The 24,903-nt window shown below is 28.5% G+C and overlaps 1 protein-coding gene across 2 annotated transcripts in view; it reads right to left on the bottom strand.

The window, feature by feature from the left end:
- Positions 1–448: 448 nt before the first annotated feature.
- LOC127542586 (PHD finger protein 6-like) overlaps positions 449–24,903 on the bottom strand; it is a 29,797-nt gene continuing 5,342 nt past the window's right edge. Inside the window, exons 4-11 of one of the 2 annotated variants that reach the window (XM_051968315.1) lie at positions 20,083–20,216; positions 19,832–19,875; positions 10,515–10,651; positions 10,207–10,350; positions 7,900–8,004; positions 7,002–7,135; positions 3,097–3,223; positions 449–1,802 (exon numbers count right to left, since the gene is read on the bottom strand). In XM_051968315.1, coding sequence (XP_051824275.1) covers positions 3,097–3,223; positions 7,002–7,135; positions 7,900–8,004; positions 10,207–10,350; positions 10,515–10,651; positions 19,832–19,875; positions 20,083–20,216 — 825 coding nt within the window. In that variant the 3' untranslated portion in view covers positions 449–1,802. The remainder of the gene's footprint in view (positions 1,803–3,096; positions 3,224–7,001; positions 7,136–7,899; positions 8,005–10,206; positions 10,351–10,514; positions 10,652–19,831; positions 19,876–20,082; positions 20,217–24,903) is intronic. The other variant, XM_051968316.1, reaches the window with a different exon arrangement.

Here is a 24,903-nt window from a genome sequence, read left to right as displayed (position 1 = left end):
TCTGCTTACTTCACAACATACCAATTCATGTTAAGTCCAGACTTTTCTGAAATCATTTTTTTAATAGCACAATAATTCATTACAATCAAACCACATTAATGTTTAGCCACTCCTCAATTGATGGGCATTTCATTGATTCCCAATTCTTGGTCACCACAAAAAGTGCTGTTGTACATAATTCTTGTACAAATAGGTTCATTTCCCCTCCCTTTTTTTTTCCTTTGGAAGAACAAGAGTTTTAGAATCAGAGAAAGGTTGAGCCAAACACTGAACTTAATTGCCTAATCTGCTGAGGGAAATCTCCACATTCACTTAATTCTGAAATCCAAACTGGTTTGGCATGGCTGCTGAGATTTTTTAACCAGCTCTGCATATGCTACAATTCTTTAAAAGAGTACAAATTTTTTTATGTTAATAATCACACATTCATAAAAAGAACACACGAATATTAAAGTCATAGTTCATTTATTCAATCAAGAATAATACACAGTTTTTATTAGCAAAGATACCTAGAATTAAAGGCAATAGAAACAAAAATATACATACTTCTGAAGAAATATTTCTAATCCAAAGTATAATTTATTTTTAATACTTTATGTAAATGTGAAAAAAAAAAAAAGATCTTTTACTAACATTATCACATTTTAAGCAAGAATATAGTCCAATGTCACTTTGTCATTTTATTCAATTGTTAACTCTGGGTTCTGTTAACTTACCTCTCTAGAGATAAAGAATACTGAAGCAAAAATGTATAACAATCTAAAGATAGAGAATTAAGTATATGTAAATTGTGGATGACAAAATTTTATATTTTTTATGTGTATACATATGTTTTAAAAGAATGACATGAAATGTAAATATTTTGCTAAAATGTTTTAAATGTGACAATATAACAAAGTAAATTATATTAACTCATAAAAGTTCATAGGATACAAAAAAGGTAATCTTAAAAATTACAAGGAACATATGAAAGTACTAATGAAGATTGAAATAAATGTTATTTGGCTATCAAATAATTTTTGTTTACTGAAACTACCACTATAGACAGAGAGTAAGTATAAAGTTTAAAAATATTTAATTAATACAATATTATATAACTAAAAACTCAACAAATAATACTTGGGCACAAATTAATTGTTGTAATATAAGGCACTTTTAACTAAGGATATTTGACAAAACATAATACTAAATTATATTTTTAAATTTATAACTAATGCAATTATTGTAAGAATTTAATTTTTATTTGCTTTAGATATTTTTAATTGCCAAAAAAAGGTAAAAGCTGGACTAAGAGATGTCAAGTCATTACTAAATACTTTAAAATTCTTGTTTACATAATGTTAATTTAGGTGACAATATCTTGATGCATCTTTTTAATTTTTTTTATTTTAAAGAACACTGGCTAAGTTTTAAAAAAATAAAGAAATTGGAGCTTAATACAAAAACAAACTATATGAAGTATTAGGAAAAAAATCTAAAGTAGATTCTTAATAAAAACATTCTGTAGTGACTAATTTGTTATTTTAACGAATCATTTGTAACTACCTCTTCATTCAAAATAACTGTTAAATTTCAAAGCTACATGTAATAAAGGAAAATTATACTTGGAGAAAAGAAAGCCATATTATTTATTTTTAAAAAGCATTTTCTCATTATTCAACAACGAACACATTAAAGGGTTAACAAAATGTTGTAGGCAGAAGGTGGTACTTGGAGTTAGTTTGATTCATGGTTTACTAATGCTTAAAGCGGAGAATTTGATGATCATGTCACTCAACTCATATGAATTCCATTCTCCACATCTGCATTATGGAAAAATAAATTAACAGAATGTAAACTTGAAGCACATAAATATAAGGAACAATATGTTAAGATAATTGATTCAATAAAGTAAAAACAAACATATAGAAGTGTAAGAAGAAAAGTAACAGCATCTTAAATCTCTTAAAAAATAAAGTCTTTTCTTCTTCATTTACTAATAAACATAACATATTGTATATTGGAAATCTTAATTGCTAAGAAAGTTGCAAATGGAGAATGGATTTGATTCCTTTTTATAAATATTTTTTAAACAAATTAAAAAACAAATGTAACAATGCAACAAGCTTCTTTCAATTCTTTTTCTATAGAATTAGATATCACTACTTGGGATCACTTCCAATTACAATTAGAATCGATTACCAATTTTTTTAAATTAACTTTTTTGTGTGTCATAAACCTTAGAACCTTGGCAATTTCTTAATGTCAATATTTTTCAATGCATAAAAAGCTATTATATAAAGAAACACAATTATTAAAACATTATTTTGATCACAATAAAAAATATTAGTGCATAACATTATTTTCAAAGCCCTATGTAATTATATAAATATATATGTGCATTGCCATAAATTTATTCAAGTTAAAATTTTAGATTCTTTAGTGTAAACCTGTCTTTCTCTGCTACACAAGATGCTGCTTCTATTCTTCAGTTTCCCAACTACAGCTCCCCAACATAAATACATCAATTTTAGAATACAATGAGAGAAAATGTTTCCTATATTTTCACTAGAATTAATATTTTCTTAGAAAAAGTTTTGTTCTGTATCTATTTTATATCTTATTAGTATATCTGTTTTGTATCTTAGTTAGGTTTTTATATTAAAAGTATTATTTCATTTTTAAAAATGCTATTCATGGAAATTTGAACTTCAAGGATAATCCTGAATCATCAGAGCTGAAAGGGATCTTGGAGAATATCTAACAAACAATACCTGAAAAAGAATCCATTTAAAATCCTTTCTGATTTTTAGAAAATGATGAAAAAAAAAGTGTAGTTATATGATTCATTTCCAATTTTCCAAATGATCCTTGAGTCTATTCGAAAAACAATGAGACAACTACAAATCAGACAGAAAGTTAGCCAGATATACACATGAACACACACTGAAAATGTGTGTATAAAATACTATACACACACACACACACACACACACACACGTGTATATATATATATATATACACACACATATGTTAAATACTATAAAACCTTGTGCATTGATTGCTCTTAATATAATAAATATTGATAAGTTGGATCACTAAGATTAACTTTCATACCTAATTGCCATTAAGTTGCTGTTGAGAAGAGTCACAATAGTCAGGTAATTTCCCTCGACTTTTGCTTTCCCGTTCTTCATCTTCTTCATCTCTCTCATCATTGCCACTATGATTTTTACAGTATAATCTAAAAATACCAAAAGGAACAAAATTGAGATGTAAACACATAGCTGAATCTCTACTATGGACATATTTATAAATATATATTTGGAAAGTCAAATTTTAAAATTTCATAGAATTTTTCTGATCATCTTTTCTCTTCAACAGATAATGTCCTACAAGGCATGGCACAAAGCTTTTAAAGAACTGTGATATTTGATTCCAAGCCATTTATTTTAAAAACATGAAATTTAACTTTAAATCTACAAAAAAATCTGAAACAAAAAATATGTAAATGTCTATCTAGAAACTTCTGCTCTTTACTATTCAAAAGAAAATGTATATAACATTGGTAAATAGGATAAAATAATTTAGTACTTTGACACAAGCATAAGACTATCTTTACAATATTTTAAATTACTGTCTAGTGGATTATTTTTAAAGCATTTTTATATTTTTAGTATTTGAAGTATATTTAAAGACTAACCTAAATACAAAATGAGAGAAAAATTTTATCTGAACCAAATAAGGGAACAAACCATAAAATGCTTATGGAAACTCAGGTAAATTAATCTCTAAATCATCAATTGAGCTAAAGATAGTAGTAGGTACTTTAAAATGCTCTTTCTCTCTATTTCTACATTTGACCAAAACTGCAACGATTCTTTTTTGATATTTATTTGGATGAAATGTGGTACCTCAAGATCCTCACATTCAGCATTTTTCTGACAATTTTTTGGAGGGCACTCAAATTTTATTTTTTCACATGGCTAACAGATTTTAAGTCCCCCTTTGTAAACTATTTTTATCAACTTGGGCTAAAATGGATTTGTTGATTTAGTTATGTTTGATTTCATGTCAGTCCTTTGTTGGCCAAGTGAACACATCAGAGTGGTTTGCTCTTTCTTTATTCAGTTCATTTTACAGATTAGTAAATTGAGGCAAATAAGCTTAAATGATTTGCCAGTATCACCCAGCTCATAAGTGTGTGAGGACAAAGTTGAATTTGGGTTTTTTTGATTCTAGGCCCTGTATTCTTTCCACTAGAAAATGAAATGACAGTTAAAGAATGAAATTTTGTTCCTGAACATAAGTGGTCCTATCTGATTTCTAAAGACAATCCTATCTTGGAATATAGAGATGAATTCTTTGGCCATGATCCTATAAAACAAGAGGGGAAGGGAGAAAAAAATGAACATTGAATGAAACAAAGGATTTATAAGCACTCCTAATTAAAAGACTAGTATTGTATAAAAAATTTGGTCAAATATGAGATAATATCTTTTTTACTATGAAGGCAATTAAAAGGCATATGCATAGAAGATAGAAGTGTAAAGTGATAATGATTATGTTTTTAAAAAAATTAAAAGTGAGAAAGAAGATAGCACTGAGAGAAAAGGAAATGTAAAAAAAAAAACAGCATAAACAATCTCACATAAAAGAGTTAAGAAGATTCAGGGCAACACTTGAATTGTCTTCTCATCTGAAATGACTTAAAGAATAAAACATATTCAGTTGTAGAAATCTCTTATTCTTTAGAAATATAAAAAGGGACAATGATAAGAGAAAGGAGTGGATATAGGAGAAATGACAGAATAAAAGACAGATCAGAGAAGCAGCAAAAAAGCCAGGCAGCTAATGGTTCAGTGGATAGAGCACCAGCCCTGAAGTTCAAGGACCTGAGTTCAAATCTGACCTCAGAAACGTAACATTTCCTAGCTGTGTGACCCTGGGCAAGTCACTTAACTCCAATGGCCTCAGCAAATATATATTTATATTAAATAAATTACCTATATGATAGGGTTAGGGTTAGGGTTAGAGTCGGGTTAGGGTTAGGGTTAGGGTTAGAGTCGGGTATTAAATATATAAAATTAACGTAATATAGAATAAGGAAATATAATTATTATTATTAGTAATTATAAAGAAAAATAATAATAAAGAGTTATATTTATTCTTTAATAATATTATTATTTTAATAAAGAAAAATAGCAAGAAACAAGGGTAAAATAGGAATAAGGGAAATATACAGTTCATTACCATAACTATAAATATGAAAATAATGATCTCATTACAAATGAAAGCAGACTGCTCAATTAAAAAATCAGAATCCTACAATATACTATTTACAAAAAACACAGTTGAAACAAAGACACACACAGTAAAGCTAAGGGACTGGAACAGAATAAATAATGCTAGAGATTTTAAATTTAAGTTTGAATTTAAATAAGTTACAGTAAGAAAGAAAAAATTATACTAATTTTATATTATAATAATTATATAATGAGTATACTCATATTATGAGTATAAAAAATTATACTCATAGTAAATGAGATACTAATTTATCTCAGAATGAGATAAATCCAACATATTTGTCAACAGGAAAGATATCAAAATCATGAATAGAATATTAGGAGTTAAATATGATAGACCCTCAACTGAATGGTTCAGTGGTTCAGAACACTTGAACAAATTTATTCATTTAAGAAAATGTTAACTATTCTAGCCATTCTCTTTAATTTTTCATTTGGCTGGGCATTCCCTCTCTCCTGGATCTTTTGATTTCCTTCTTTCCTCAGATTTTTATAAAGCTGCATGAGAAATTCACTGTTCTTTCTTTTTTTGGGGAACTTTTTTGCTGCTGCACACAATATTGTATAATACTTACACAATTCAGTAATAATTTTTCAGGCATTCTACCAGTTCTAATCATTTAAATCTATTTATCAGTTCCACTTTATATTGACAAAGAATATTATTTAAGTCATACATATATGATCTGATGATTTTTTCTATTTGAAATTGAAGAATATTTAGTATTTGAAGAAGTACTTATGTTGAAATTCCAAAATATGACAGCAAGAATTGGAGATAAGAAAAAGAAATATGATTTAGGCACTGACTAAAGGAAATTATCAGAATTTTGACTGGATGGTAAAAAACAGAATGAATGACCCTCAGATAAACATAATTATTGAATGGTACGAGAACCATTATAGTATAGTAATGGAGAGCACTAAAAGTAATTCTAATTCAACCATATCAAATGGTAAATTAAGAAGAATGAATGAAAGTACAGTGCTACAAAGTGTGTAGCTGTATTATGAGGTAGCAAGATCAGGCAAATGATTGACAACTGGTTGAGTATAGTAAAATCTGAGAAAATGCCTTTGACAGAAATAGGAAAGTATATGCTGAATTCAAGGCTTCCATAAAAGCTAAGTATTAAGATTTAAAATAGGGTAGAAAGTGATGTTGGATAGGTAGATCTAAGAATTAATAAAGATGAATAAATGAAAAAAGTTTTAGGGATGAGGTGTAGGAAAATCAGTAAAGGGAACACCATGGAAGATGAAAAGATATAAAGAAAGGAGAGTCAGACTGAGGAGCAATATGGAAAGAATAATGCTATGGAAAAACTCCTGAATGAGAAAATATTCAGAGTGATCAACAAATGAGATAATTTAAGAATAAGTGTTAAGAAAAGTTGATTAGATTTGAATTAGAAAATCAGTGGAAGATTTCTTTCAATTGAAGAATGACATCCAAAGCAAGATTTCTAATTTGGATAAAACAAAAAGAAAGGACTCAAAGGTAAAGAAAATCATTAAAGAAAAAGAACAAGCTTTTTTCCCTCCAGAGAATTAACATGAAATTTACGAAACATTAGAGATAGTGATCAAATATTTCATTATGATACCATCATAAAACATACTTAGAGATCTGTTTAGAAAGAGTTTGGAATAAAGTTCTCTTAAAAGACAAAAAGATTTTGACTTGTTTTTTTTAAGGATCATGTTATTGCTTACTTGTAAATTCCTCGGGACATATTTTCAATATATTTAGCTTTGTCTTGTACTCCACAGTGGTAATGGTACGTTTTTACACAGGCTTTTATTTCACATCCAATAGTTGCACCAGGTTGGCTACAAAAGGTACACTTCTATTGTAAAAGAAAAGAGTTCTTTTAGTTAATTATCCTATATATCTTAAATAAAATGTCTTAATATAAGTATTTAAAATAAAATAGCCCAAATTATTATAATGCTTTAGGATAATAATCTTTATAAAATTGAACCTATACATAATTATTAAACATTTATGGAAAAATCAACTTACATGCTTACATTTGGGAGCTATTTTCCTGCTCAAATCTAATATTGTAATATAACTAAGACTAATAATGCCTAATTTTAAAGACATTTGCCCAATAAAAATGTTGTTTTACGTTACATATATCTCAGGATTTTTTTGAACAGAAGTCATCTCTAACAAAAGAAAAATATTAAGTCCAAGAAACCAGGATTGCAGAATATAATTAAATTTAAAATAAAATAATTCATTTAAAAGAAATGTTTCTTCCCTTTTCTAGCACTTCATTAGAATTTCTAGTAAGTTAAAAATAATTTAATAATGAAACATAATTTTTCTAGTATATTCTGGATATATTCCAAATATGTTAACTGCTACATATGTATGTGTATTTATAGTTGAAAAAAATGTATAATTCCACTTTTTAAAACTTTTTATTTAGCTATGAATAGAAGAAAAAAGCTAACTTTTTTACTACAAAAATAGCCAATATTGTCATTTTCTAAAATATTACCATAAAATACTCCTGATAGTTTATATTCCAATTTTCACTGGGAAGGTAAACCTGAATCATTCTTGATATACAAAAGGCTAAAAATAGCACAGTATACATACCATCCTTTTTCCTCGCTTAATCTCTTGAATCACAGTTTTAATATCAAAATCACCAAATTCAGCTCGTGATGTTGTTGTAAGTTGAACTGTGCCAGAAGAAAATAACTACCAAAAAAATCAAAATGAAATGGTTTCTTTTGGGTTGTATGAGACAAATGTTTTATCAGTCAAGAATAAATATAAATGCTATGACAGGATCTACCACGGTTTCAAAGAACTCAAAAGGAAACATTAAATAAGCCTACTTATCATTGTGAAGACTGAAATCTTTTTCACAAAAAGGAGGAAACAGGAGCAGGGATACAAACAGAATTTTTTATATTTATGTGCATTAGCACAGATTTAAGTTTCATAATCTTCTGAATGACTTGGGAAGTAGGAAGAGAAAATTTGGGGAATTGAAAATAAAGTACAACTGAATCTATCATCTCTAGAAAGAAATTCCAATTAAAAAACAATAACAATAATTCAGACTTTAAATAGAAATACCTAAGACTGAACATCTACTGCTATAAAGAGTAGAGCATTTAAGTAAATTATAATCCAAAAGATTGAAAGCCTAAAAAAAAAAAAAAAAAAAAAAAAAAAAAAAAACAACCAGTGAAATTCAGTATTATCTCATAGGGAAAAAAATGATTTCATTTTTTTAAAGAAAGAATATTATTTAATGAAAGAATATTTCCAAATATTTAAATGGAAAACTTAGAGGTTTGGGGGTAAAATATAAAATGGCAAATATATGAATAATATTAAGGGACTATACAATTCAATAAATATTTATACTAAATACATACGGCTAGAAAAAGAGGCAAAAGACAACCCCTATCCTCAAAATATTTGTAATTTAATGGCAGAAATAAGAGAATAAATATAGATAAAGCAAAACACATAAGTAAACAGTAGCAGAGTGAACATTCTAAGAATGAGTGTCAGCCAATTTCCAGAAACCAGATAATGAAGGGTTTGTTCATGAAACATCCAGGAGGATAAAATCACTGGGAAAAAATATGTAATAGGGAATAAAGACTAGGAAAGTAGAAGAGGGCCATGTTAAAAGTAGTTCTAAAGCAAAACAAAATAGTGTGCATTTAATTTTGGAGATTGTAACAAGGAATCACAGGAGTTTACTAAATAGGAAGATTTGGCATGCATTTTAGAAAATTATTTTAATGACTTTAAGATGGACTGATGTAAAAAGACAACTAAAGTAGCAGAAGGCAAGACTATAAGCACCTATCCAATATACAAGTAATGAGGGACTATACCAGAGAATTGGCAGTGTCAGAGAAGAGAAAAAAATGATTTAAAGATTTTGGCAACAGCATGGATATAAAAATTGGGAGATGGAGAGTATGAGATAAATTTAGGATTCCTAAATTGTGAAACCTGAGGAACTCAAGTAGTCTTCAATAATAAGTAAAGTATGAGAAGCAGATTTTAGGAAGAAAATGAATTATGGTTTTAGACTAATCGAAAAGCAGTTTCATTTGTCAGGAGGAATCAAGAGACAGGAAGAAAATCAGGAGTGGGGGATAAGATAGGGCATGATGTTCTGAAAACCTAAAAGATTTAATATCAACAATATCAAAAGTTATAGAAAGATACAAGTTGTGTGGTGTAAATAGGATTGTTTGTGATGAGCTTTGAAGAAAACTAAAAACTCCAAGATAAAGATGAGAAAGGAAACATTCTAAGCAAATTGAAAAATAATTTAATTCTAAACAAAGATATTTGATTTTAAAAGCACTGAATCTGGATTTGGAAAGGTAAGTTCAAGTTAAATTCTGACAATTATTAGCAATGTGAACCTCAATTGGCTCACCTCTAAATAAGGTTGTGAAGATAAAATAAGCTATTATCTGTAAATATACAATTCCCTATACAAGTCTTTTCTCATCACTTTAGCTATCTCAGTCTTGAAATTATCTTAAACTTATTTAGTGTATATTTTCTTTCTACACATCCTCAAACCTTTCCCCCAAAAGATATGGAAAGAAAAGGCTTCACTTTTGTCTTTGGATCCCCACCACCTGTGCAAAACAGATTGTAACTATAAATATTGGTAAAATGTATCCTACCCAGAATTACCCTATTCCAATGAAATTAGACATTCAGACTCTATCCTAACTTGAAATATTTTCAAGTTACTGAATAAATCAATCTCTAGAAACAATAGTCTATTTTAGTAACAATCAAACTAATTGTTATACAAGTAGTATATATCCCCAATTTTAGAGGAAATAGAGGCATTCTTTCCCAAAATATGTTAAGCAAATTTAAAAACAAACCAAAACATATCAATCTTACCATGCATTTATAATGTGCTGCAGCCCTTTTGGAACTAAATATGTGAAGCTTCCCCCTTGCTTCATTTTCTTCTTCACCTACATGACAGAATCCACATTTAGGCCTGGATTCATTAGGACTATTTCTGTGGGGTGATCTATCTCTCTGAAAAAGAAACCATAAAAAAATGAAGAAACAAAAAAATTTTTTTTCAAAGCACATTAAATCATCTACAAAATAAAAGATTAATTGCTTGTCTTTTTTGGCATATAGAATTTTAAAATGCTATTTTTTTTTTCAAAAAAGGATAGTTTTTTTTTCCTTCTTACATGTGAAGATGTAGATTTAGTATCTTCTGATTGCCCTCTTGAAATAGTTTTTCTTGGCTTTCCTTTCTCACTCTTCTTTCCCTTTTCTGGTGAAGATGTCAGTTCAGTGTCATTGACATTTTCTTCTAAGTCAGCTGCTTAAGAGTTAACATAAAGTTTACAATTCCTAATGCACTCTTTCCATCTATCCATCCACTTCCTATTTTCAGATTCAAGTAACATCTTAATAAAATGTAGTTTAAAAATAGACATACATAAGCAACATAAACAGGTCCTATTATCATTTAATTTACAATTAGGAATAAATTTTAATATAAATGTATTATTTTTTCTTCTTATTCTGCATATACTTAGGTATACTTGTAAGAAAGCAAACTTCTTAAGAAGTGAGATTATTTCATTCATATTTAATCTTCAATATCTAGTACACTGCTCAACTCATAATATTATACATGTGTTTTCAAGCATATTATTTATACTTCCCCATAGCTTAAAATTCTTCAACAAGAAAAGGTGGGAAGGGAACTCCTTAGAAGGAAAGAGACTAATTGATCTTTAAAAACACTTCCTGTTCTACTTAGAATAAAAAGAACAAATCCAATTCAGTGAATTGCAAGACAGCTCCACTCCCTATCCTTTATTTGAAGACAATTATTACGTTGACCATCTCTTAAGTTCTTAAGAACATTATTAATTACTCAAACTCATCATCCTCTTCCAGACCAGTCAAATTTAGGACAAATGACACTAAATTTATTATCCCTTGTATGTAATTAAGCTTGGTGCTTATTTAACACTCTGAAAAGAAAATTCAAACAGCAACCAGGAGAGAAAAGACTATCCAAAAGAATTATAAAATGCATTTCTAATAAATAAATTTTTTAAAAAGGTAAAACTTAAATTTGTCATGGAAATGAAGTGATAATATGAATTTATCAAAAAGAATTATAGCGTCATAGACTTAAGAATTTGAATGATAATCTTTTCCTGGTCAAAGTGGTTACCCACAGTTAGTTCTTGTGTGAGGTAAGATTTAAATCATTGGTTTTTAGGTTAATGATTTATGTTTCTCTAATTATTCTGACCCTTCTGTGTGCTGATACAATGGATAATCTGAAAGAAATTGAACAAGTCATAAATTAACTTACCAAAAAATTCCCACAGGATCAGATGGATTTGCAAATAAATTTTTACCAAATATATTAGAAAGGTAACATCTTATGATCAGGCTGGGTTTAATCCAGGCATACAGGTTTTTAACTTACAGAAGACTAATTAACAAAATACATGATGCTGAAAATGTAATTATGAAAAATACAATCAATAGATGCCAAAGGAGACTGGGTGTTTGACATGGCAAAATCTATAAAACAGGAATAACCTTTACTTATTATAGTAAATAATATTTATCTAAGTTCAAAAACAAACAATATATGTAATGAAAAAATTAGATGGTTTTCTAATAAGAACAAGATAAAACAAAGATGGGTATCATCATAATTATTAATTTAAAAGGGTGTTAAAAACAAGAAGTATGACAATATAATAAAACAAAAACTGGAAGGAATCTATTTCAGCTATATCTCTTCTGACTTCAGGACACCAAACAAAGTAAAAATTCCATTCTCACACTGACCATCACCAATAAAACTGCAAAAACCGTACCAGCTTCAACTAACACTATGACACTACCCTATTCCTTTGCTCCTCCCAGAATGACAAATACCAAATGACATAAATCTGCTTAAAATAAAATACAAATAGCTTGGCAGTCAGAGAAATTACTGTTAAAACAATTGCAAAATACTTGCAATTCTTTCTGACAAGATAAACCCAGGGACTATATGAATATAATTATAAAACACTTTTTACAAAGAGATCTAAATATATGGAGACATATTCATTGTTCATGGTCATACCAAACCAATATAATATAATACAAATTAACAAAAATGTAAATCTTACCTAAATTAGTTTGCTTATCCAGTGCCATATCAATCAAACTATCATAGAATAATTTTATAAATCTGGAAAAACTACTAACAATTCAACTAGGAAAAATAAAAGATCAAAAATATTGAGTAAATCAATGAATACAATGTTAAATCTAATAATAACTGGATTTCAAAATATGTTATATCATGGTAATCATTAAAGTACCTTTTAATAGTTAAGGAACAAGTTTAAGCTCAGTTTATAAAGATCCAAACTTTGGGGGGAAAAAACTAAATATCTCATTTAAAAAAAAGCTAGTAATACTATAGCAGATTAACAAAAAATATAGAGCAACATCTCAATTATATAAATACAATTATCAAAATAAGTATGTAATTTACATATAAGCACATGATATTATAAGTAAATTTGGAAAGCACAGAAAATTTTACTTTTCAATTATACAGATAAAAGAAAAATGTGTGACCAAACAAGAAAAAAGAGAATCACAAAAGGTAAAATGGATAATTTTGATTACATAAAATTAATGCTTTTATACAAAACTAAGTAAAATTAAAGCAAAGCAGGAAACTGGAAGTCAAATTTACAAAAACAAATCATTCTCCAATTTACAAATCAAAGAATATAATAGCTGTTTTCAGAAAAGAAAATCAGCGCCATCATTGGTTAAATAAAAATATTAAAATACACAAATGTTTAAAGAAATGTATCTCAATGAGACTCCAAAAATGAAAATAATTATACCCTATAAAAATAGGTCAGATGTTAAAAGAATCACAAGAAATCCACTGAAGAAAAGAACTCATTAAAAAGTAGGATGAACCAAAATAGGGAAAGATGTATAGAAGTTCACTAAAGAAAATAACTGCTGAGGCAGCTAGGTGGTTCAGTGAATAGAGCACCAGCCCTGAAGTCAGGAGGAGCTGAGTTCAAATCTATTCTTAAACACTTAACATTTCCTAGCTGTGTGATCCTGGGCAAGTCACTTAACCCCAATTGCCTCAGCAAAAAAATAGAAAAAGTAAAAAAAAAAAATTAACTGTTTAAAAATTAGATTTGGTCAAATGGAAGCTAATGACTATTATGAGACATCAAGAAATTATTAAAATCAAAAGAGTGAAAAAAATAAGTCACAATAGGAAATATGAATTAAACAGGGGAAAAAAAAAAAAAACTAACCCAGAAAACAGATTCAGCAATTACTGACCTATCTGAAACTATTAGTTTAAAAAAAAAAAAAAAAGAGGCTTCATATTAATTTTCAAGAAATAATCAAGGAAATCGTACTGATATTCTAGTTATCTAAAGGACAAATAGAAATAATTCACAAATCAATTCCTGAAAGAAATTCCAAGTGAAAACTGCCGCAATATTATAATCAAATTCACAGATCTCTGAATTTTGCAAGCAGTCTGAAATAATTTAAATCCATGGTGCCAGTCAGAATAAAACAAGATTTTGCAGTTCTTACATTAATAGATTAGAGGATTTGGAAATTTTTAGATATTCCAAAGAGCAAAAAGAACTATCACAAGGAAGAACAATATACTCAGAAAAATGGAGTATAGACAAATAAAAAATTTGTCTTTCAAAATACATGACTCAGGAGAATAAAAAAGTAATTCATATGCAATTCAACAGAATTAAATGCCTTATCTTCCAACAGAGAAAAGTATAATGATTGTTAAAACAGGAGAAAGTGGTGTGAGATAAATATAATGGGATGATTATTTTTTTAAAAAATAAATAAATAAAGGCCTAAGAAGAGAAAAGAAGAAATGGGAGAAGAGAAAGGAAGACCAAAGGAGATTTTGCAGGAAAAGGAAAATGGAAATAGCAGTCAGATGCAAAACAATTTTGACAGGTGAAAGAAGAAAGAAAAAGAATGGCATCAATGGAGGGAAAATTAGAGGAAAATAGTACAATAATATCATAACTTTATCTACTAAAGGCTTAATTTCTCAAATATACAAGAGACAGTCAAATTTGTAAAACTGTACTAATAAGGCAAAAAGTGTGACATAGGAATAGGGAGGGGGCAAAGCATATTATTTTCATTCAATAAGGAGAAAAGTGAATCTAGAAAATTCAAAAATATGAAGAGGCAGTTTTTAGACAAAGTAATCAAAACTTATCTGTATCACATGAAAAAATGTTCTCAATCATTACTCTAGTAAACAACTCTAAATTACTATCCCATGTCTATCATAATGGTCAATATGACAGAAAATCAAAATAAATAAAATGTGGGATAGTTAAGACAATAATGCACTGTTGGATTTTATAAGGAGATGAAGATGAGATCAAGCAGACCTGTAATTCAGGGGTCCAACAGCCATCTCCTCCTCTTCAGGTCCTCCCTCTTAAACATATAATGAGGATTTTTTTTTTTTTTTTTTTGGTAAAACTGTGAACTGACTGAACCTTCTGAGGAGCAATTTGGAATTACATTTTAAGATCTATAAAACCATACATATCCTTTGACCAGGCAATAATACTTCAAAGTCCACATTCCAAAGATTAAAAAAAAAAAAAAAAAAAAAAAAAAAAAGGAAAAGGACCTAAAAGTACAAAAATATTCATAGTAGCTCTTTTAATAGTAGCAAAGTATTAGAAATTGAGAGAATGACTGTCAAATGGAGAACAGGTGAACAAAAAATTGTGATAGTATACCAATATATTTTACAGACTTTCTTCATTCAAATCTAATTCACTTACACATTATGGCATCACCTTCTTGATGCCATGGTAATTTTTAAGAACAAAGAACAACCTACCAACATATTGTGCCATAAAAAATGATCAGAATGCATTCAGAAAAACTTGCAAGGATTTAGACGAACTGAGGCAAAGCAAAATAAGTACAATCAGTATATATACAGAAACAGCAATATTTTCAGTGAGAACTTTTAATTTCTAAGATAATTCCAAAGGATGGCTAAGCATACTGTCCCAAAAAAGAACTGTTACTGTTTGATGAATACAGACTCTTTAGTCTATTATTAGTCTAGATAGTCTATTTAGCTATTTTTCATTTTTACCCCTTCTTTTTCTTTTATTTCCTGTAAATGACTAATATGACTGTATATGTATAACATGTTATTGCTCATTTTCTCAAGAGGAGGGAATGAGAATAAAGAATAGAATCTGAAGCTCAAAATGTTTTTTTTTAATTGCTTAAACATGTAATTAGGGAAAAAAACAAAATATGTATTCTTTAAAAAGCAGGAACTGAAATAATACTATCAGATAAAACAAAAATGTTCTAAATTCTAAAATATTCCCAAGATTGCTATCAATTTAATTATAAAACACTGCAGAAACCAAGACAAGAAGTATTTATTAACTGCAAAAAGCAAAGTTCTAAGAGATAATAATAGAAGTAAAGGTTGGAGTCCTTGCTTTCAAAAAGTCCATATTCCCTAGAAGATAATATTCTATAAGGCATAAAAGCTAAGATCACAACTAAGAACTATCTACCTAGAAAAACTAAGTATAATGTTATAGGGGAGAAAAGAGATAATGAAAATTAACTATTCCTCAAATAACAAATTCAGAGCTAAATGTCAAATATGAGTCAAAAGTAGTGTAAAATGACTAAGAAATTATAAAAGATAATGATCAATATTCTTATTAACATTCTAATGGGAGGGAGCCACTCATAATGTTGCCATTATTAAAAATCATTCAGTCATTTTTCATTTGTGTTTAACTCTGTGACCCTACTTAAGAAAGATTTGAGCAAAAATACTTTAGTAACTGTCATATCCTTTTATAGAAAAGAAAACTCAAAGAGAACACGATTAAGAGACTAAGGAAGTCTTATTGATTCTAGAAATGAACTCTATCCACTATACTACTCATAAGGGGAATCTAATTAGATGGAGAACCTGAGTTCTTATGTTTTTGTACTATCTCAAAAGAAGAAAAAAACAGATTGGAAAAAGAACTAGGTAAAGATAGGCATAAGAGAAAAAAGAATATGAAAATACCATGTATAATTAGGGCTCAGAAAAAAGTAGTATCAATTTCACTCTTATGTGAATTAGTTTAAAAAGGGAAGAATATACACACAATTACAGATAGAAACATAAATAGATTTCACTCAAGGATTTTAAGTCACAAGAAGAGAAACAAAGGAAAATCATATCAAAAAGGCATCAGAAGCAAAATAGACAAAGATGAAGCAAAGAAAAAAGAAGAAAACTACAATAGGATGGAAGAGAAACAAAGCAATCATAAAAAGGAAAATCATAATTGAAAGGAAGGTATCAAAATGGATTAGAAAACAGAAAACATATGAAATTGTGTCTTTATTATGTTTCAAGCAAAATAGATTTTATTGTATAACTATATTTTGCTTTTTTCAAATGTTTGTGTAAACATCATCTCAAATAAAACAAAAGCAAAAACCTAACCAAATTAAAGAGATAGAGATAAAAACAACACAACTGTCCAAAGCTACCACAGATAAATTATAAAACATATATGTATAGGCAGCAGAGCAACTTAATTCTTAAAGGAAAAGTTAAATAAAATAAATTAAACAGTAAAATGATTTAATAGGATCTCCATTTATTATTTCTATCATGAAACAATGAACAAATATATAAACAAGAAGTTATTTTTCTTGTTCACCAAGATAACAGCATAAATATGTGTACATATGTTGGATTTAACATGTATTTTAACATATTTAACATGTATGGGACTGCCTGCCAACTAAGGGATAGGCTGAGGAGGAAGGGAAAATTTGAAACAAAAGATTTTGCAAGGGTCAATGTTGGAAAAATTACCCATGCGTATGTTTTGTAAATAAAAAGTTTTAATATTAATTAAAAACTGAAGTTAATAACCTGAACAGGATTTTTAAACTTAGATATGATAAACCACTGGAGAATAATAAATGGAATATTTCTCAGCTGTGCAAATCATAGTCACAAAAGTGAATTAGAACATAAAAATCTCACAATACAGAACAAACATATTAGAACTTTTACCAATAATAATACAATAAAAGTTACATTCATGTGATGTCTTAGACTTTAAAAAAAAAAAAGGAAAATAAATAATTTAAATCCTAAAAAATAGATGGGTTAAAAAAATTATAAATAATTTTCTTCATTTTTCATAAGATTTTTAATTCTAACTTTTTCTTTCTCCTTCCATCCTATTTTCCTTCCATACCCATGATGAAAAGGACTATCCCATGTGCAATCACATAAAACATTTCTACATCAACTGGGTATAAAACTAGAAAACCAGCAAATTAAAAACCTCTAAATTAAACCAAAATATAAATCCTGAAAATTAATGCAGAGAAAAACAAAATTGTAAGGAAAGCAAGTATTGAATAAATGAATCTAAGATCTGTTTTTTTTAAATTTTGAAATTAAATTAAATAAAAATAAAAGATTATTATCAAAAATAAAAAAGGTAAATTTACAATTAATGAAAAAAATTTTAAAGCAATTCTACATTCTAATAGAATTGACAATATAAATAAAATGGAAAATTATTTACACATCATACTCATGAAATATTACTTATTCCTAAAAATTGAAAAAGCCACAAACACCCAAAGTAATAGGAATACTGTATTTACAAGTGAATTCTATCAAATATCATAATTCATTTAGAAATGAAGGAATCCTATAAATTCCTCTTATGACACAAATATTTTCATTAGAACTAAAACATAAAAATACATATTTGGACAGATTGATCAATATACTTACACACAAATTTTGGCAAATGAGGTTACAATAATAACTATGAACAAGTTGACATATTATTCATTCTTGCCTGTCCTTGTCCAAATAAAGAACATATTATCTCCTTAACAAATACTTCTAGGAACCAAACATGTCCTCAATATATAGAAGTCTAATAAACTAATCAATTATTCCTTAATGACTGACGTGATCAATCCATATTCTTCAGTGCAGTCATTCCCTTATGCTTTCTATCCTGTATAGCCAACTGCATTGTTTTCCCTGACTACTTTAACTATGTATTTCCCAAAAGTATATTGAGACTAATAAGCTACAGCTTTAGCTCTTTCTTCAATGACTCCATTTATTGGTTGATGCTTTATATTGTTCAGTCTTGTCCAACTCTTTTGTGACCTGTGACCTCATATGAGTTTTTCAAAGTTCACTTGAGAAAATTATAGCAAATAGGTTTAGGTGACTAGCCTAGAGTCCCATAACTAAAAAATGAGAATAGGTTTTCATTCAGATCTTCTTGACTCTAAGCACTATTAAGTGCACCTAATTCACAAATTGTTCATATTGTCTCAGTTTCAAATCTAAAAAGTTTCTGACTCAAATAAGTTAAAGAGATTCACAGATATTTAAAAAATTATTTTTAATTTCATAAAATTCAAAGATTTGCACAAAATTATTGAAGGAAAAAAGGAGGCAAGTGAAGAAAGGAAATATTTGTATCAATTTTCTCTTACAATCTCATCTCTGTGATAATTATGGAAATCAAATCAAATTTACAATAATAAATGGTATTGATCAATTTGACAGTCAATTAAGTTTTCAGAGAATTGCAAATTATTCCTATGAAATAAATAGGTCAATAAGCCTCCAAAAGAATTACATGAGTAGAGGACCTGTGACAAAATAAGTATACTAATGTTCTGAATTGGAGTGCTGTAGATAGAGAACAAGCTATCCAACTATCCAACATTCTTTTTTTTCCCTTCGTCCAAAGTTGTCCACCTAACATCTATAAACCCTCTCTCACTTTCTTTAAAATTTAAGGGATATCTGTGGAAAACTTTATTTACCATTTTTGCCATGACACTAATCTAGCTTCTCTTATTATACAAACCCCTGATAGTACTGTTTATTTGTTTTCCTTCAGATTTCCTTGATGGCTATATGTTTTGCCTTATCATGTGGATAATTAGAAAAGATATAATAATACAGCCCAAATTTTACAAAGCTATACATAAAATATGAAAATAAGACAAGATATGTTCTGCAAAGGGAAAGATTCCTTACTGCTATCTCATAAAAAAATATAAACAAGATAACAAAATAATAAAGAAGGGTTGGATGTATGTGTGTGTATGCCCACATATACATTTCCCTACTCAAATACTGTATAACTTTTAGCCTTTTTTATTATAGAAATTAACTTGTATGATCTTCAGAACATTACATTACCTACCTACATCTGAATTATCTGTTAAAGAGAATTTGATAAATAGTTTTCAAAATCCTTTCCCATCTCTGAATCCTATCTTTTTACATCATTAATATGTCAATGTATAAATTTATAAAATCTGTGATCTAATCTAATTTTCTATATTATATCAAAAATAAAAAGCATTGATTAGTTTTTACCTTCAGAGTTATGTCCAGGTTGCTTATGTTTTTTACAATAAATCCTATAAAATAAAAGTTTAAAATTATACAAAGAATTTATCAAAACAATTTATTTTCAAGTTAGTAAAGTTAGTTTCAAGTTAGTAAAAGGCAGAATTTCTTTTCATTGTAGGATTAGGATATAAGATCTAAATAATTTCTTCATGATCATCAATATTTATAAAAAAGACACACCATTAATATATAGGAAAGTAAAGGAAAATAATCACATGTAAATCCCTTGTGAAGGTTCTTCTTCCATCTGAGCTTTGTCACGTAAGGCACAAAGGTAGTGGTATGTCCTATGACATGTTCTCACATCACATCCAATTGTTGCTCCTGGGCAGTGGCATAAAGAACACATCTAAAGCAACACAAAATAATTACAGAATTAATTAAATTGTATGTAATTAAATCAGAACAGATATATAGCAAAATTTTTCTAAGAAAAACCTTACTTTTTACAATTGTGAAAACAATTGTTATTGGATATTCAATTCTCTTTCATAAACTATTTTAATCAAAACCAATTACTTTCATTTTATAGATTCAAAATATAATTCTAAATCATGCTTTACTATTTAATATTTTTCAGAGTTAATAATAAAAGAAATGCTAATCAATATTATCCTTACATCCTGAAAATTTGCAAAAACAAGCAAAAATGGCAATAGTGATGGGGGATGTGTAATTACAGGTGTAATAATACAATATTGATTGAATAAGTATTATGAAAAAGGTAAGATGTTTGGAAAGCAATTTGGAAACATGCAAATAAAGTGACTAAAATAATATATAAATATTCGTGTACAACAATAATAATAATAAATAAACATAAACATAAACAAAAGCTCCATTTTTTGCATTTATTAACCAAGGAAATCACAAATGAAAAAATTTCTATCAAGAAGGAAATAACTAAATAAATAGAGATATATAAGAATGTTGGAATACATCACCATGCAGAGACCTATAAAAACGGTGCAAGGTAAAATAAGCCAAGTCCAGCAACCAGAACTTCAACAATGTAAATGGAAAGAAAAGTGAAAAACTACAAAATCAAAAGTAAATGTGACAAAATTAGATCAATCACTGCTTTGTAGAGATAGAAAAACACACTGCACATATTTTCAGTCTTTTTCAAACTATCAATGTGTTTATTTCTCTCTCTAAAAAATGACTACCTCACAGTTTGGGAGTCCCTCCCCTCTGTTGAAGGAACAAATAGGGATTTGGGATAATTATGATGGCATAAGCAACAGAAGATAGTAATTTAACTGTTTTTCTTTTTTAAAAATATAGAGAGATTGGCCACTTTAAAAAGTTATTTATTGTAATTCCTCCCAATTATACGTAAAAACAAATTTAAACATTTGTTAAATTCTGACTTTCAAATTCTAGCCCTCCACCAGACACTAAGTAATGTTTAAAAAAAAAAAAAAAACACACACACACACACACATTTCCATATTTTGTTGGGGAAAAAAAAACCCAAAACAAAGAAAGAAGAAAAATAAAAATAGTATGCATATGGGTAGCACTTTTCAGCATGAATCCTTTGGAATTCTCTTGGATAGTTGTATTGCTGAGAATATTTAAGTCATTTTCATAAGATATAGTATAATACTGTATGAATTGCAGTTATTGTGCTTTGGCTCTGCTCATCTTACTCTGTAGCAGTTCATGTACCAACTTTCCAGGTTTTTCTGAAATCATCTTGCGTGTCAAAGACAATCTTTATAGTCATTTGCCACAGCTTGTTCACCCATTTCCAAGTTAACAAGCATTATAGACCTATCCCCTCCAACACTTACATTTTTCTTTTATGTCATATTATCCAACTGAATAGGTGAAGTGATACCTCAGATTTCAGGTGTTCCACTAAATAATAAGACTAGAAAGAGTATAGAATAAACACTATCATTTATATAAACCCCAGTGAAATGCATGCCTATACTTAAGGGAAATCTTCAAAAAAAAAAAAAAAAACAATCTGTGACGCATTTCATCAAAGGATAGAGCACTGTCTCCCACCATTGTGTTGTAAAACTATTATTAAAAACAAAAAAATTCAAGAAAGCCAAATGAAAAAACTTTCTACGAAATTGTTATTCTACTAGGCATGTAGAGAATGAATTCAAACTTGAAGGAATTAAGAGCCTTCTTCAACTGCGAGGAAAAAAGTCAAACTAACAATTAGCTATATAAAAAATGCTCTACATTATTAGCAATAGGAAAATGCTTCTGATTACACTTTTGAAGTCTTATTTCACACCCTGAGACTGGCTAACTTAAGCAAAAAAGAAAAATGAGACATACCAAAGGAACTTGAAAAACAGGTATATTGGTTGTTTTATTAATTGGTATATTGTTAATAGGAAGTCCAGCTATTTATGCAAAGCAGTTTTGAAATTATGCCAGACACTATTGCTATGTGTACATATCAGAGGAGAGGAGAAGGTTTTTAGTTACATATAATATAAACACTCACATATACTCACCTAATACATGACATAAATATGCTTTCATAAGCCTGTAAATGTACACATATACACATTTTTCCGTGGATAGAGCTAAACATAATATATACACATTTCTAAAGGTCCCTAAAAAATGATTACAGACTGAGTGAGGAGATCCAGGAGAAGGAACTATATGATAAAACTGTGAAGGCAAATGACTTAGTAATTGGTGCACACAATAACCCATTACATTTTCTAGGATCCACGAGAAAAGCTGTTACCTCCAGGTAGAAGACTGATAAACTCAGAATGCTTTCTGAAGCATGTATTTTTTGGTTTTGGTTAATAGAGGAATTTAAGTCAAAAAAAAAAAAAAAAAAAAGAGGTTTTGCTTGACCATGTGTATTTTCTCTAAGTTTTGAGTTTTTTGCCCTCTCAATAAGGAAAGAAAGAATTCAGAACTGGGGAGATGGCGAGGGGCCAGAGATTAATGTTTTTAAACTGAAAGTTGAATACTAAAATTGGAAATTTAAGAAGATTTTTTAACTTAAGAAAATAGATTAACAATTTAAAAAGGGACAATTACAAAAACTGAAGAATTAAGAAAATTATGAGAACTGCTTTACATGACTTTGATGCAGACAAAAAATAGATGAATGCTTACAAAAATATAAAATGTAAAATGGTTTAGGTCACCCAAATTATTAAATAAGCATGACAAGTTCAGAGTCAGGATGCTTGAGGACCAAATGAATAACCAAATTCTATCAGATACTCAAACAATTCCTTCTGGTTTTAATATGAAGAAAACCTTTCAATATCTGTACTTTGTCTTATTTTAGATTAAATAGCAAAATGATATTTACAAATCATGAAGAGAAAATTGCAGTTTATCTACCAACATTGACAGAAAAACTCAAATAAGTTATCAAATGAGATGTGTAAAAAGATCATATCCTGAGGCAGCTAGGTGGCTCAGTGGATAGAGCACTAGCTCTGAAGTCAGAAGGATTGAGTTCAAATGTGGCCTCAGACACTTAACACTTCATAGCTGTGTGACCCTAGGCAAGGCAATGAACCCCAATTGCCTCAGCAAAAAAAAAAAAAAATATATAAATATATATATATATATATATATCTTATGACCAAAGTAGTTTGAAATCAAGAATGATTAACTGGTTTCACATAAGGAATGTTACAAATTCAATGTTAACCTGGCACACAACAGCTGCTTAAACGTTTAAATAAATTATCAACTAAATTGATTTGAATGTTGATAATGCATAAAATAAACTTACATAAAATCAAAATTATATATATTGCAGAAAATTAGAACTGTTTAATGAAGTGGCAAGCAAGTGACAATACTATCTAAATTATCATACCACGCAAAATAATAAAGTTATCTCATAAAGCTAAACAAAAATAAAGTAAAGGAATCTTGGCAAACGGTCTTGAATACCAATGTAACCAATAAATAAAAATGAAAAAGGAGACCCGACCAGTCCTTCTCAAACAGTCCTTCTCTACAAATTTAAATTATCCAAACAAAATGATAACTAATAAATAGGTTGATTAGTCAAGCAGGAATATGATATTCAAAAGGAAATATCTGCATGATATACTCAAGGTTTCTAAAAAAAATCAAAATGCTTTCTAATGAGAACAATATAAATGAACTATCCCATCAAAATGGCTAGGATGACAAAAAAATGAGAAAAAATGACTTGTCCCTAAGGAAGGGAGAAATCTCTGGGAAAATTGGTATACTACAGAGTTGGTGGAGTTGTAAACAAATCTAATTTTGGAAATCAATATGAAACTATAATATGCTCCCAAAGCATTAAATGTAAACATTTTCACCCAGAAATACCACTTTACTACATAATAACACCAAAATTAAAAAAAAAAAATGATGAACAAAAACACCTACGGGTTTTTTTTTTTTTTTTTTTAATGATTTAAGATCATATGACCAACAATTATTCTAAAGGATTCATGATTGCAAAAAAACTATTTTTCTTTCTCCTATTAAGGGTTGTACATTGTGTAAGCAGATTGGGAAAGATGATGAGGAAAGATAATATACAAAAGAAAACTCAAAATCTAAGTGCAGTGATAGAAGGGACAAAAGAAAAAAGAAATCATTAATCCTGTTCTTTTTCATTAGAGGGATGAACAGAGCTTGATACAAGTGTGAGTAATAAAGGCTGACAAGATGAGATTTCTCATTCGTAAATCAAGGGATAGACACATTACGGTTTGTACTAGAGAGTATTAAAATAATAAAGGCATATGTACATAAGACAAAAAAAATTAAAGACAGGTAATTGATTGGACACAGGCAATTAGTGAAAAATGTAAGGAATTGATCATGACAAATGCTAGATTGTAAGTCTAAATGTCAGGGAAGATGGTGACATTCTTTAAAAGTTAGACAAGGTTTTCTAAGGATGAATGTTGAAAATTGCATATTTTGAAAATAAAAAAAAATACATTATCAAGGACTTGCTAATTAAAAAAACAAAAAAGTCAGAAAAGAGAAGAATTTGAGAGAAAATGTTGTTTAAGATGTCTATAGAACATCCA

The sequence above is a fragment of the Antechinus flavipes genome, chromosome X (genome assembly GCF_016432865.1).
Source record: "Antechinus flavipes isolate AdamAnt ecotype Samford, QLD, Australia chromosome X, AdamAnt_v2, whole genome shotgun sequence".
In the NCBI taxonomy this organism is placed as follows: domain Eukaryota; kingdom Metazoa; phylum Chordata; class Mammalia; order Dasyuromorphia; family Dasyuridae; genus Antechinus; species Antechinus flavipes.
Note: the sequence above shows the minus strand (reverse complement) of the source record. Positions and strands in the feature narration are given on the sequence as shown.